This window comes from Furipterus horrens, unplaced genomic scaffold, assembly GCF_987537825.1.
Source record: "Furipterus horrens unplaced genomic scaffold, mFurHor1.1.pri manual_scaffold_12, whole genome shotgun sequence".
NCBI lineage: Eukaryota > Metazoa > Chordata > Mammalia > Chiroptera > Furipteridae > Furipterus > Furipterus horrens.
In genome coordinates, this window is record NW_028327182.1 from 24,356,073 (window position 1) to 24,371,903 (window position 15,831).

At 45.8% G+C, this 15,831-nt stretch overlaps 1 protein-coding gene across 1 annotated transcript; it reads left to right on the forward strand.

Moving 5' to 3' along the window:
- Positions 1–4,323: 4,323 nt before the first annotated feature.
- On the forward strand, positions 4,324–9,583 carry LOC149995954 (protein SPATA31F1-like). The gene is made up of 3 exons (XM_090258188.1): positions 4,324–4,411; positions 4,883–4,943; positions 5,755–9,583. Exons 1-3 carry the CDS (start codon positions 4,324–4,326, stop codon positions 9,581–9,583), a joined length of 3,978 nt encoding a protein of 1,325 aa, XP_090114314.1.
- The last annotated feature ends 6,248 nt before the right edge of the window (positions 9,584–15,831 follow it).

Sequence of the window (15,831 nt, forward strand, 5' to 3'; positions counted from 1 at the left end):
CAAGAAATCTATCTCAAGTTGTGTTGTTAACTTCAGTCTGTTTTTGATATTATAATGTTACAAGCTATTTCTCTTTAAACATCTTGTGTTATTTTTCCCATTTTTAATCATAGTCTCTTAGCTCTGCCTAGATTCTTTTGCAAAAAAATAAACTTTAATTTGTTACTTTGATCTTACCAATTCTACCATTTTATAAGATTTTTTTCTTGTACCTATATGTCAAACAAAAAAAATAGAATTAATATATTTAAATGTTTTATAAGGAACATAGATACATATGTTCCTACTCTTATTTCTATAAAGTGAAAAAAAGCACTAAAACATATTTTTGTTAATACTGTCTTAAGGTGATATTTTCTTATCAATTAGAATGAATTATCTTCTTACTTTGGTTTTATTTAATCTCATGCTTTCAAATGGCTATTTAATTTCTTAATTAGATAGTTAATTTGTATGAAATTCTTGGTTATGTCTCTAATGCCCTCATGTTATTAGGGATGAAAGACTTGGAATAGCAAACAAATTAGGAGTATTTCTCAAGAGGTCTTTAACCCTGACAAAAATAAAACAATTACAAATATTGAGACAATTTAAAATTTAAAATATTAGGATTATTCTGAACATTGAATTCATTACAAAATCAAGTTGAACTCAGCTTTTTATTTGATAGGTATTCAAAAAAATTTAAAAAGTTATTACCATGCATAGCTGTGTTCACCAGTCTGGAAACACCTCAAATTCCAAAGTTAATTACAATAGAATATCAATGTGGATAGGTTTATATTATGACCTCATCCATTATAATTGAGTAAAATCAGCCTTTTCAACTGATGTTTATTATGATGACAATAAAATGATCACAGTTGTAGCTGAGATATACATATATATTCATGTGTGTGTGTGTGTGTGTGTGTGTATATATAGTATATCTAGTTGGTATATCGTCGTCGTCGGCAGCCGTCCGTCTCGAGAGACGATGGTGTAGCTTCTTAAGAGTCTATCTGCACCGCTGAGAATGGTTGTGCAGTCCGACTCGGGAGTGACACGGTATCTGTCTCCTCCCGTGTTGAATCAACATCTTGCGATGACGCTGGAGTGTCCTCTCCAGTGAAGCTGAAGCTACAGAGCCTGGGCAGGGTGATATGGAGGGTCTGCTGTTGCCCATGCAGCAGACCCCCCCTCTCTTCGCAGCTGAAGGGTCCAAGGGAAAGACGGAGTCAATACAGCTTGGCTTCAGGTGCGCCGCAGGAGTTGCCGGTGTTGACTACAACGTCAAACCGCCTTAGGGACTCCGGCTCCGGATTTTCTGTCGGGGTTTACTCCCTTAGCCTTTCCCCTGAAGAGGTATGCCGCAAGGCAGCGGAGGTTTTTTGGAGTCAGAGTTTTCCTTCTCTGATGTGCCCTGACTGGAAGATCGAACCAGCGACACTTAGCTCGCAGGCCGACGCTCAATCCACTGAGCCAAACCAGCCAGGGGGACCCTAAGGAATATGCCCTAAGAATCCTGAAACACCAATTCAAAAGAACCTAGGCACCCCTATGTTCATAGCAGCATTATATATAATAGCCAAGTGCTAGAAACAACCTTAGTGCCCATCGGTGAATGAGGGGATCAAAAAACCATGGTACATTTACACAATGGAATACTACGCAGCAGAAAGAAAGAAGGAACTCCTATCTTTAGCAAAAACATGGATGGAACTGGAGAGTATTATGCTAAGTGAAATAAGCCAGGTGGCGAAAGACAAATACCATATGATCTCATCTATAACAGGAACCTAATGAACAAAACAAATGAGCAAAATAGAACCAGAGGCATGGAAACAAGGAACAGACTGACAGTGACCAGAGGGGAGGAGGGAGGAAGGAGAAGGAGGCAAAGCATGGGAAGGGTCTAGTCAAGGAACATGTATAAAGGATCCATGGACATGGACAACTTAATGGGGATGGACTGTGGGAGAAGGGGGAGGTGGGTGGAGCAGGGCAGAGCAAAGGGGGTAAAAATGGAATAGCTGTAATAGAAAAACAATAAAAAATAAATTAAAATAAAAAATAAATAAAATAAATATAAATAAATATTTTTAAAATTAATTAATCAATTAATTAATAGTCAAGGTATAGAAGTGATAGGTTTTCGAGCTGGTTGGGGGAAAAAATAAAGACTCTCTAAAAGTTACCAAAATCAGGTTAAAAAACAAAAAAACTCCTCACGTAAACAGCACACATGCAGAGAAGATATGTAGGTCCACAAGCAGCAGTTAGGTTGTCACCCTTATTTGGAACTGGTTATTTATCTCTATAGAAAACCATTTCCTCCCAAGCAGAATGCTGTCACATGAGTAGAGGCAGATCGAGGATGATAATGATAACAACACCACCACCACCAACAGCTACAACGACTAGATAGTGCTCCAGAAGGGAGGCAGATTCACTTGCCTCATTAAAAGCAGTGTGTAGCCCTGGCTGCTGGGGCTCAATGGATTGAGCGTCAGCCTGTGAACCAAGTGTCGCTGGTTCGATTCCCAGTCAGGGCACATGACTAGGTTGCACATTAGGTCCCCAGTTGGGGGTGTGAGTGAGAGGCAACCACACAGTAATGTTTCTCTCCCTCTCTTTCTCCCCTCCCCTCTCTCTAAAAATAAATAAACAAACAAAACAAATAAATATTTTTTTAAAGCAGTGTTTAAATTTTCTTCCCACCACAATGAAGGCTTCCCTTCCCTCACATACATAAATTTAGAGATACTACCACTGTGACCTTTTCCTGCCACATCAGCTATGGTCCTCTTTATACGCCTCTGATTTCCACTCACCATTGCCTATAACATCAAATCTCTCCATGGCCAAACAATAACCAGACCCCGCCCTCCCTAAGCTTCTCTGTGCTTCTCAGCTACATTTCTAGTACCAGCAGGGGAGTTGGTGGAGTTTCCTCTGTACCTCCAATCCTCTTTGCTCTGCCTACTGATTGCTACCAAAAAAACAAAAACAACAACAACAAAAAAAATCCTGATAACCACTGATCTGTTTATTGTTTCCATGCTTTTATCTTTTCTAGAATGTAGCTGGAATCACACAGTATGTAGTCTTTTCAGACTGACTTCTTTCACTTAGTGATATGCATTTAAGTTTCCTCCATGTTTTTTCCTTTTGGAATTCAGTAAGGTATGGTTATCTTAACAGAACTTCTGACTCAGATGATCTTACCTGAAGAGCAGTGTCTAAGGCCTGGGCTATGTTTCAAGGTACCCTGTGTCCCTAAACACTCAGTTTTCTGGGGATGGGTGACCAGACACTTGTCATGAAGGAGAGAGCCAAGCCCTCAGACTGTTGTGGGGTGTGGAGAGTGAAGGCAAAGGGGAGCATAGACACTGCCTGTGAGTGGGCACTTTTAGTCTCTGGCTCCACAACCTTTACAGACAACCAGACACTGTAATCTACAAACTGAGTCACCACACAAACTTCCCTAAAACAGATAAAAGTCTTTGACACTACACCTGCCTTGTGAAACAAAACTGCTTGGTGATGCAGTCTGCTAACCTGGTTCCATCCTCTATGAGGTCATTAAGCACTAGGATCCTGACCACTGATATATAGGGATGGCTAGCATCCTCGTGCTAATAAGCTTTAAATCATGTTAAGCTTTAATTTTGTTCTTCAGAATTTTGATTATTTCTTATATTTATACAGCACATTCTTCATTATTTTCCTAATTATCTGGCAAGTGAAAAGGAGTTACCATGGATTAAGGTTGGAACCTAAAACAAGCTGCTGCCTGGTAAGGAAACATTAACACCACAATTGAACTAATTAAGTCTCAGATAGGAAGTTTTTTAAGATCTCAGTCTCTTTTTACCTTCCTCGCTAACTTTTATACCATATATCCAGTTATTCTAATATCGTACTTTCCTTAGAGCCTACCTTTCTCAGGTCTCTACCTTCGGTAGAGAACTGGATGAAATGTAATCTACCTCACTGGATCTCAAAAGACATCCTAATATGGGGGCTTCTTCTGGTTGGTAGACTTAGTAAGCAAAAGTCCTAGGGCTGTAAGAACTAATTACCATCACCATTTAATCTATTCCACCATCCCTCCTGTGTCATGGTTAGCCCCCTTGAGAACTAGTCCTGGGAAAGGGGACAGGAAGTAAGGAATAAGGAGAGCCTTGAAGTAAAGGAGAAATAACTAGAAAATGAAATGTTGGGGTGAAAAGCATGGAGTAGAGGAAAGAAATGTATGTAAGTGTATTAAACAGAGACATACACAGAAAGGAACTTGGAAATTTATATTAGTTTTGTCTTATTATGAATATGAAAAAGAACATGGTGTCCCAGCTTCACACTCTAACTTTTTTTGTCTCTAAGCATCACCGAAAAATCCCGCGAAAGGCTAGAGATGCAGCATTAAGAGGTAAAGTCCCAGTGTCTTCTCTCACTCCCCTCCACTATCAGCAAGGTTCCATAGACTGGGTCCCTCAAGTTGACAAATTCTCCCAGCAGAATTTCTTGGGTGGGAAGTCAGAGCCAGGGATTATTCCAAAATTCAACACCTCTGCCCAGGGAGTGAAGAATAAGGAAGTAGGACAGATGTCCTTAGCAATGCTAGTTAGGATTTAGATAACCCTGTGAAAGTCACTTCAGATCTCAGTCTTTTATCCATGAAATGGGCCTCTGAAGACCCTTCCTCACTCACAGCACAGCTGTGAAGACCTAATGAGGTTAGGTCCAGGACAGCACATCGTGACTGGTTAAGCTGTACTCAGGCCTTAGAGCATGGACTGTTGGGGTTTTCAGTCTCTTCTCATTCAAAGGCCTTTCGCTGCCTATAGGATGTCCCTGAATGCCCTCTCATTTCATATAATGCGGTCTTCTGGTTTCTTAGCTAGGAGACCTTCCTGGAAAGAAGCTGAGGAGCCATGGGAGCTGCTGTCTTTCATGAAAAGGTGATCACTCGCTCTTTGTAGTGTCCCGGATCCAGCCTGGACTGTGAAGATTTCTCTGCTTGGCCTGGGACAGGAATGAGGAGAAGAGGGAGAATTGGTGAAAAGTGGGTGACACACAGTGGAGGCTGCAGCCCTGGTTGAGAGGGTTCCCAGGACAAAGGGGGATCAGATGTCTCAGGAGGGAGGAGTCTCCAGTTCTGCTCTGGGCTAGGCTCACATTGGTCCTAGAACTCAGAATTTGACTAGTGCTTAATTCATAAAAGACCCTACATGGGTTTGTACTCAGCCACAAGACAAGTTAGCCGGCTAAGAGAATGGGTATATAAGTGCATAAATAAGTCATCATTGTCATATTCTCCTTACATCTCCACCCTTTCTAGGGGAGACCCCTAAAAACTGCTGACATTACTTCCCCTTCTGTCTTGAGGAAGCCCAGTTTCTTGTCATCTCATCCTTTTCTTAAAAACACTAAAGAATGAGATTGGCTCCCAAGAGATGTTGTATACACCTCACAGTCCCCAGGAAGCACAGTTCCAACAAGGACTTCATTCTACACAGCTTGGGAATACTAAATACCTCGCAGTGGCCTTCACCATCCCAAATGAGACGGAGTCCAAGTTCTACCTGGTCATGAACCTGGTGATTCCCTATCAGCTAACCATTGGCTCCCTCATCATTTGTTCCCATCTTTTGGTTAAACTTCACAATGTAGGTCAGCAGACAACTCACCCACCTCCCAGTCACTCATGGCCCTGTACGCCTATGGGTTGCCTGAGACCATCAGTAACAGTAGCCATGTTTTCTCTTCTAGCCAGAGCTGGCTTCCTCAGGAGGGAAGTGCGCGGCGACTACTGTGTGCAGATACCTTCTGCCAAATCTGCAATGCTATGGCGCTGGAGATTAAGCAGTTGCTGGTGGGTGAGAACACTTTGATCTCCCCCACTTCTCCAGCACCATCACAGGGCTCCTCTTCCCTAGAGATTTTGCCCAAGTCTAACGTTTCTTCTGAGCATAGTCTGAAGCATCCTGCCACATGCTCTCAAGAACTTTCACTTTCACCTGCAACCCCTTCAGCATCACAATTAATGGATCAGGAATATTTAACCCATTCAGTCACCTGGTCAGCTGCCCAATCACCTGGTACAGCTAGTATGCAACATTACTGGGCTGAAAATGACCAGCTAAGACAACAATTTCAAGTGCCAGGTATGCCCCAGCTCCAAGACACTATGTCTTCTTCATGCTTCGAGGGGCTTAGGATTCCAGTAAACCAACAGGAGATGATACAGGAAAACCTCAACCCTGTGTACAAGAACCAAGGTCAGCAGCCTTTGCATCCCCAGGTCTCTCTGCTGACCCCAAACCAAGATATCACTACCATGACACATCCTATAGACTTGCCTATGGTCACTGTCCTGCCTGTCCACCTGCCATTCCCAAGTCCTGAAGTCCTGAGGCTCCTTGAGGCACATGTTAAAAAATGGATGCATTTCCAGAGGTGGGGGCTGCCCAGACGTGTAGAGAAGTCCCTGAGACAGCTTATGCCAAACCTGCCACTGTTTTACCAACCTGTGAATAACCGACCAGCTTCTTTCATCCAAAATGACACTTCTGAATTCTCTGCGGAGAAATTTGCCACCATTTCCTACCAGACGTGGGGTTCATGTATGGCTGGCCAGGCAACCCAGGCATTCTGGGTTTCGGAATGGTCCCTTATGGACCCAATACAAAGACACCACTACCACCAAAACCCAAACCACGTGACTCTGGCTTTGCCCTCTCCAGCCCTTAAAGATGTAAGTGGCCTCTATCCTCTTCCTGAGAAAAAGGCGAATGACTCAGTGCACCAACTGCAGCAGAAATACAGCCAGCTATTCTGTGGCCTCCCTTCTCTACACAGTGAGTCCTTGGATGACATATTCTTCGGCTCTCAAGTTCATTCCACAAGCGAGAGTCTGTCCAAGCTCCCCTCGAAGGATTCCCTTTTCCTCAAGGAACACTCCTTCTTACATCTGTTGCCAAAGACTGCACCCAAGTCAGGCCCACCCTGTCCCACATCGTCACCAAATTCTGTCATGCCACGTGACCATCCACCAGTTCAGGTCCATGTCCCATTTCTGACTCTGGCCCAGTGTGAAGCCTTAGAGGGGCACATGCTGCAGAGGCAGCTCCAGCACCAGTGGAGTTTGCCAGCTGTTTTCCAGAGAGCTCAGCACACCCAGACCCCTGTGCCATATAAGTCTTGTGACACAGCCCAATCTCCTGAAACTCCAGGAAAGCCCAACTCCCTCTGCACAACTGTGGACTCCCAAGAGCTGCTAAAATTTCACCTCCAGAGGCAGCTGAGTCACCATCGCTGGGGCTTGCCCCCAAGGGTCCAGCAGTCCTATCAATTGCTCCTGTCCCCCACTCACCAGCAGACTCCATCCCAGAGCTGCACAGCCCTAGCCAGTGTGAGTGTCCCCCAACCCTTGGCCCTAAAGGCCACTGATGCTGGTGACCCATGCTCACCATTTGAGGACCCAGTCCGCATACCACACTTATTTGACCGAGTCAAGGCAATAATGCAGAGCCACATTGACTCCAAATGTGGGCAGATTCACGAGGGCAAGATCCCTGCCCAAGTCTATAGGTCTTATGAGTGCACTACTCCTGGAGGCCTTGAAGTGGCTAACTTCACCTGCATCCCAGAAAGCAAACCACTGGAGCTACAGGCAGCAATCGACCCTGACCTACAGCAGAAGGCTATACCTCAGATGCCAGCGTCCCTTGATCAGCAGCAACAGACCTTCCCAGAAGATGTCATTGAACATCCTAAGCCAGCCCAAGCCCTGTCCAAGGAAGCCATTGAGAAACTGGAGACAATTTTATGCCACAAGTATCCGGCCTTCTTGTCAGGGCTGCCTTCTCTTTATTCTGTGGGTCCCTCCAAGGCCATGACCTCAGAAATACCTCCTCAAGCTATAATCACAGAGGTGGTACCTGAACCTGTCAAAACCTTAACAGAACCTCCGACTCGGGTGATCTTACCTGAAGAGCAGTGCATAAGGCCTGGACCATGCTTTCAAGGTGCCAATGAGACCTGTGCAGACACTGCAGACAATTTTCAGCCTAAAGTGCCAGTGGAAGGAATGATTGAGATGGAGCCTCAAGAAAGACAGACAGAGTCTGCTAGGCCTTATCTACTCAAGGAATCCCTCTTGGCCAAATTAAATTTCCATCTGAGAAAGAAAACCCCAGAGATACAATGCGGAATTCACACAAAGGCAAGGGAGTCCAGGGAACAAACTGGATGCTCAGCAACCACACCCCCACAGGCGTCTCTTGGGAGTTTAAACAACAAAGTAAAAACATTGCTCCAGAAACTGTCCATCCCACCAAACACTCCCCATGCCCCAGATCCAAAAAGGCTCTACCTTAAAGAACAGCTGGCCCTTGAGTTAAAGGCAGTGCGGCAGAACCAGAAGCAACCTAGTCGCCAAGCAACACCACATGGCTCTGTCCATGGGTTCTCCAAGATGTCACAACCCTCTGGGGCAATGACAGAGGGCCAGGTGCTTTGTGCTCAGTTGGAGGCCAGTGTGAACAAGCCCAGCCTGGAGGAGCCTTGGAGCCCTGAATCCCAAAGCCCTGGCAAAAGCAAATATTCAGCTCTAGTTCACATACTGGCTAAAAAGGAAAAGCATTCAGGGAAACCACAATTGGCAGGAGACCAAGGAGAAGAAGATGCAGGATTTGTGACCACCTCAGCAAGAGAAAAAAGCCACCCTGTTCAAGCCCAGAGGCCAGAAGGGATGCTTCTGAACAGGACTCCCCAAAGCCAGTGGCCACAGAAACTTGCCTTTCACTTTGATGCTCCCTGTCCACACAGGTCCCAGCATCATGCTCAGCTTGATCCCCGAGAGCCTCCTCCAGGAGTCCCTATGGGGGGGAAATCTAAGAAGAATGACCTGCAAGACAGTCCTACCAGGCTCAACATCAGCCTCAAACCAGCAAGGATTCCTGAGAGCGTCCAGCGTGTGGGGTTCCAGGTGTCTCCTTTGCTGGGCCATCTCATTCAGCATAAGCCATTGCAGCACCAAACTTTGCAAGGCTGGGTTTCACAGAGGCAGGTGATGCCAGCCCATTGTCACAACAGGCCCCACCTTCCAGAATTGGGCTGGACAAATAAGATGAAATCCTTTCTGCAGCGTATAAACCTCAAGGCAAAAGGCAATGGGCAGAGGGAACCCATGTTTTTGAGAGCTGTGAAAATGGCCAATACCAAAAAAGAAAATGTAGGAAAGGGGCTGGCTCCAGCCAAAAGTCCCATGGAGAGAACTAAGACAGAGAAGGAGACAAGAGGGGACCCCATGGCCCAACCTCCCCCTACTGAGAAGCAGGTGGGCCCGTTCTTGGATGTCTCCCATTCCCCAGACAGTAAGCTCCAGCACCTCTCCTGCTCCAATCACCTCCACTCTGCTTCAGGCTTGGGCCACCCTTGCCACCGCCCTCAGCACTGTCCTCGAGTGGCTTGTGCCATCCAATCAGGGAACCCATCCAACTCTCAGTTCTACCCTCAGAGGGAAATGCTGCCCTGCTCAAGAACACCCAGCACAATTAAAAGATGTTGTCGGCTCTCCAGAGTCTGCAACCCTTGAAGAGGACTGCTACTGTCACTTTAATTATGTGCAAGTGGGGTAGGGTGCCACCCAAAATAAAGTCTATATCTCTAATCAAAGACTTGTCTGTCTGCCCCTTCTCTCCTCTGTGGTGTGTTAAGGGAAGGCATCAGGGAGACTGAAATGTCCTTCCTGTCTAGTCAGCATTCCACACCAACTCCTCCCAGCCCAACCTTTTCCTCTAATTTTACTACCTCTCCTTGTGTTCAGTTTCTCCTTCGTTCTTGCCTGAATAAATAGTATAGTCTCACATACCCAGGGCTTAGGATAATGGCTAGCATACAGTAAGGCCTTAATAGTATTTGAATCCAAAGTCTGGACCTGGGAAGCAAGAATCACTATGTTAACACAATAAGCACTATGAAATGGGGCATCCTCTGCCGATAAGGACTACAGAAGGATCAAAATAAAAATGACCTTGATAAGCATCTTATGTTCAACAATTTAAATATTTGAGTATTTACTCTGTGCAAAGTACTCTAGCAAACACAACAATGAACATGACACAGGACTTGCACAACATAGCTCGTGAACTCATGGGACAGCCAGTGTCTCACGCCCAAATTGTCTAATTAGCATAGATACTTGGATGTCCAATATTCATCTCAAAATAATAAACTGAACTCCTGATTCTCCACCCACCACCATCACCCAATCACACATACGAAACATGCTCCAATCATAGTATCCACCATTTCAATTAAAGGCAACTGTGAATTTTGCCTGTTGATTCCCGGCCACTCCTTCTTGTCAGTACTATCCTCAGGCCCACATTGCACCTCAGGGCCCAATGATATCACGGGAAACCAAGATAGAATTCAGTCTGACCTCTGCCATCTTTCCATGTCTTTAGGAAAATATTGGTGTCATCCCTGATGTTTTTTCATAACAATCCACATTCAATCCATCAGTAAGTCCTGAGATTCCTCTAACCTGAGATATCCCTCCTGAATTTTTATCACCACACATGGATGTGGGACTAGCCCATTCTGCACCTCTGTCCCTCCTACCAGTCTCAATGTCTGTGGTTTCTGTAATTCTGTAGTTGTCAGACTTCTAATCAGCTCAATTTCTGCTGGTTCTGGGTGATGGTTGTTTTATAATTTAGTTGTAATTTTGATGTGACTGTACGAGGAGGCAAGCTGTGTTTATCTATGCTGCCATCTTGACCAGAAGTCTCCTGTTTTGTTTTTAGGGCATACGAATTTGGTAGCAGTGTGTGAGCCTGCGGGTGTGAGGAAGTGGTTGAATTTGGTGATCATATGTGTAAAGTAGGTGCTCTTGAAACACAGTGGGAGAAATGGCAGAGAAAGCTGAGTCTAGATGCATAGAGCATGAGGAAGAAGATGGGGTTTGAAAAGGAGAAAGAGAACAGGTGTGGCATCCTAGTATTTAGCCAGGGACCAGAGGTACATGGGAATGGGAGGGGAGAACTGGGAAACAGACAAAGAAGCTACCCTGAGAGTATGAGATGGACGTCTGTTTCGGACACCTCTGCATTCCCAACTTCTAACCCACCACAGAGGAGCCAAGAATGGGAGGAAGCATAGGAAGTGCTATCACTTCCTTATAATGTGGTAGGGGAAACTGTGGGTTGCCCCTCCTTACTGTGTCCTAGGAAAATCCAGAACTCCCTTCCTACTGATAGACCCCATCACTTAGCACAGTGTGTTCACTGCTAGCAGCATGTAGAAAAGCCAGAGAAGAAACAAGAACGCGTCCCCCTCTGAATGGTTATGCTATGCCTAAGAGATGGGGGTCTAACCCCTAGTGTGACCTCCAGGATAAGGAGGCACAGGGTCTAGGCCTGCTGAGCCAACACCCTCCATGTGATTTCCGAAATCATCCCCAAAGATCATTGGAGGTCCTGTGACAGGCATATCCTCTCTGCCTGGTGGAAGCTGGACAGAGAGCTACAGAACAGGGGAGATTATAGAGAGGCCCAAAATGAAGGAAATGACCCCAAAAGGTCACAGCAGCAGCAGGTGGAAACACAAGGTTAATGTACACACATCCTAGCTTGTGGGAAGTAGGCCCTTTCCCATGGTCCCCCACAGGCTCCTACCTGCCCAGAGCAGCATGGGTTCATAGTGCTGACCAAAGTCCAGGAGCAAAGCGTTGGGGACAAAGAGATGAGCTGAAACTGAGACTTTCAGGATTCTCAATTCTCAGCAAAGTGAAAAGCTGAGAAAAGATAGGGTCAAAGCCTATGATTTCAAGTAGAATGTTGTTGAGTCATGAAGCCTTGCTCATCCCATCCCGTAACCCTGGCACAACCCCTAGGCTCAAGAGGGGTGAAATATGAATTAAAACCTCATGGAGAGCACAAACTCATGAATTTTCTACTGCAGACTGTGTGGCAGGTGCTGGGAATGTACCTGTGCTCACTTGGAAGCGTAAGTTCACCTCTGGCCCTCTGAGTACCATCATGGTGAATGGCCCTGTCCTTCTGAGGCCCTTCCCTTGATCTCTGCACAGGATACTACAGAATTCTATGGAGGGAATTTCAGGCAAATGACCACCTGCAGTGGAGGACAGTGGCTTCTCCACTAAATTACTTCTTCTGTTAAACTCTGAGTCCTACAGGATAAAGACCACACCTGATTCACTTGTGGACCTGCTCACCACAGCCCACACAGGAAGGGCAACAAACACAAGATGAGCACAGGAATAAACCCTCTGGAGACACCGCTTCCTGCACCATGCGAGCTGGGCTGGGTCTCAGCTCTTTACCAGCTGTACAAAGCCTAGCACTCCACCTGACTTCAGGGATCCATGGCATAGGCTGGGACTGTCAGAGACTGAAGGACAAGAATGGTTCCTATGCCCACTCCAGGGAACAGAAAGAAAGAAGGACAACTGTGAGTTCAGGTGGGAATATGAGAAATGAGTACAGTACAGGCACATAAGATGATGAGGATCTTGTAATTGAACTTGGCTTCTCTTGACTGCCTGGGCTTGCAGAGGATTGTTCATTCTCATCCACAGAGACAGTGAGGCCAGGACCCTGACTACTTCATCCGGATGGAAGCATGGAGAAGAGATAGGTGCCTGGCAAGGGGCCAGAGGCAGATCTCTGTTTCCAGAAGGAGGGGTGGATGTTGCCAGCTGGCCCCATTTTCTTCCTTCTCCCTCTCCTGCACTATAAGTTCTCAGGGTCCACAGCCAAGCAAGGCACATATTTGGGGCTTTCCACAGTGGCAAGGCCCTGGGCAGGGAGCTAGACCCCTGGGGATCCTGACGGGAAACAATTCCTTGTGCAAGTAGCACTTGCAGCTGGGGTGCATCAGGGGAAGGGGTAGGGGAAAATGAAAGGCCAGGAAGAATCTCACACACAAAGACACATGGACATAGATGTCCAGCCACACAGATGCATAAAAAGAAAGACACAAGTTCAACAATGCCACATGGAAACTAGTTCAGAGATGTAAGAGGCGTGTCCAGGAAACACACCTACATAGACTCATGAACACCTGAGTTACACATACTCGAGCAGGCACAAGCACACATGCAGACACAAAGACAGCCTTGCGCAGCCCACCTTGCAGACTCTCTAACTCAAATGCCATCCAAGTCCATCCTTCAGAGCTGCTCTCCTCCGTAAATCCTCCTTGGCCAAAACAGACCAGCACTGTTTATCATTCCTCTAAACTCTAGTTTGTCATTTCTGTCCCACTACTCAACTTTTAATAAGGATAGTCTGGATTCACAAGCATACCCCTGGTCTCAACAACTTGGCTATGTGCTTTTAGAAGAATGTCAAGGTCTGCAAGTGAGCCACTGTCCTCTTCAGCAAGCCCCATCCTTCACCTACACATTCATCCTCATCCCCATGAGTGTCCCCAGTTTACTCCAGAGTCCTAAGCCCCCTACTCCACTGACACAGCAGACACAGATTCTAAGGAAAGAGTAAACCAGACAGACACACTTTGTTGAGGTAATGCTGGTGCGTGTTACCCCAATAATCTTTACATGGCCCTAGGCTTACCACCCTCAACTGTAACCACTGCATTAATGCTAATCTAAGCAGAACCCTAACCCTAACCCTACATAGCTATGCATTGACTCGTATCTGCAACTGCACTGGGCATACAAATATCACATACTTAGGAAGGTAAGGTTCATTAATGCTCCAGGAATTCAGAGGCGCCTTAGTAACAGCTGCACAGTACCAGAGGAGCTTGCCCCTGGAGGGTCCAAGGCTCACCTGAGAACCCAGGAGCACCAAGACGCCCAGCCTTTTGACCCTTGTTCACCTGTAGTGGTCCATCCCTCCCCAAGCCGTTCCAGGAGCACCCCAGTCTCTGAGGTAAAATTCCTTCCCAGCTCCTGCCTGCCAAGCTGGGAGCATCTGTTGCCCTGCAAGCCCCCACCAGGCCAAGGAAATGAACCTGGGGATTGGGGCCAAAGGGCAAGTGATCGTTTCCCAATGTGGGCTTTTCCAGACTCTTGCGACACAACTCCTAGGGCTGCTCCCCCACAGCCTGGTCCATTGCCTCCCCTATACAGGTAGTGGGCCTTCTGACACTGGGGGTGAGTATGTGTGAACTAGCACACATCCCCGAACCTTCAGTATCTCAAGCTGGTGGCAGGTGTGTTCATTCTGAACTCACTGCAGAGGTAAGTCAGCCATGTGTACCTCCCTCACACTTCACATCTCAGCCCAGGCACTAGGAGCCCCAGTGTAGCACTCTTATGCACCTCATCTACCCCGGAGACTGTCAAACACTTCCCAGGCTCTCTCAACAACTCACTGAGCCATAGCTTCACCTACAGGACTGGAATTCTTAGGGGGACACTCACATCTCAGATGTGTAGCCAACTGAGCCTCCTAGTCTCTTTCCCCATTGTCTACATTTAGCCTGGCCTGAGGGCCAAGGAAGGGATTTGGTTCAGGACTCTGAGCTCCAAGATACACAGGTGAGGTGCTTTAAAAAATGCATAAAATCAGCTCTGATTTCTAGAAAAACAAGTAGTAGTAATTGTCAAGAACTCTGCGGGGTCTGTATTTTACTCTACTTATTATAACTTAACAAGTTATCTTGTTACTGTTTCATGAATGCTGGCAGATTCCTGTGTTGGATATAAAGAACTTCATTACAGCCTTAGCAAAAGTTTTAATACGATTTATTACTTCAGGTCCCCATGTGTACTAAGTGCCATATTGGTGGCTCAGGATCTATGATAGATGCCTGAACATGCAGTGGGCTATGTTATAGGACACGATAGCTGAGGTTTGGAGATTCACTGCTTTTATAGTAAGAAGTAGCAAGGCTGTTCTTTGTCCAGGGGGAGATATTACCTTATCTGTCAAGGTCCCTTGCTACAAAAACAATTCTGAGAACTAACTGGGAAACAGTCATAGCCTTACATTCTTGCCATACCAGTAAGAATATACAGGAATGTATAAGGCCTGGTAGGTTCCCTCTCCCAGCAGTAATTAGCAATGGGTAAAAATACATGGCTGGTTTGAGAAAAAACTGGCTATCAAAGAAATCTAGGAGAGACACTCAGGTTAAAAAGAAACTCAATTCAGAAACCACATGAATTATGCTTAATGTTTACTTCTTCAACTGGTAGGTAGAATTCGGCTTTCTGTTTTCTAATCAAGGAAGAAAAGCAATACAGAAGATGGTATCATGGGGACAACGTGAAAGTTGAAGAATCTGTGGTAACTTGAGAAGGTCTTGAAGAAAACTTCAGGGAACAGGTGGTGGTAAATAACAGTGGGAACAAGAAAGAAGAATAGGCCCACTCGGCAGAATGAAATGGGAAAAATGAGAACACATGACAACCTAAACTCTTCCTTGGTACTGTTTGTGGAGATGGTCTCTAAGGTGGATTCCCCCATGATTCCTACCTCCTGTTGTTCATGCTTTGTGTAATCCTATCCTCTTTTGAGTGTAGCCAGATCTGAGATTTGAATCTAATCAACAAATGGTAAAAGTGATGGTATGTCAACCTCATGCTTACATTACATTACCTTACATTACAAAGATTGTCTTCTTGTATACTCACCCTAAAGACTCACCTTTCTGGCTTGATGAAGTGGCCATGCTGGAAAAGGAGATGTGGCAAAGAGCTGCAGATGGCCTCTCGGAACTATGGGTAGCCCTTAGATGCTAAGGGTGGCCACCAGCTCATATCCAGCAAGAAACCAGGACCCTTGGTTTGACAAAGAAATTAATTCTGCCAGCAGCCTGAGTTAGCTTCGAAGATTCTTCTCC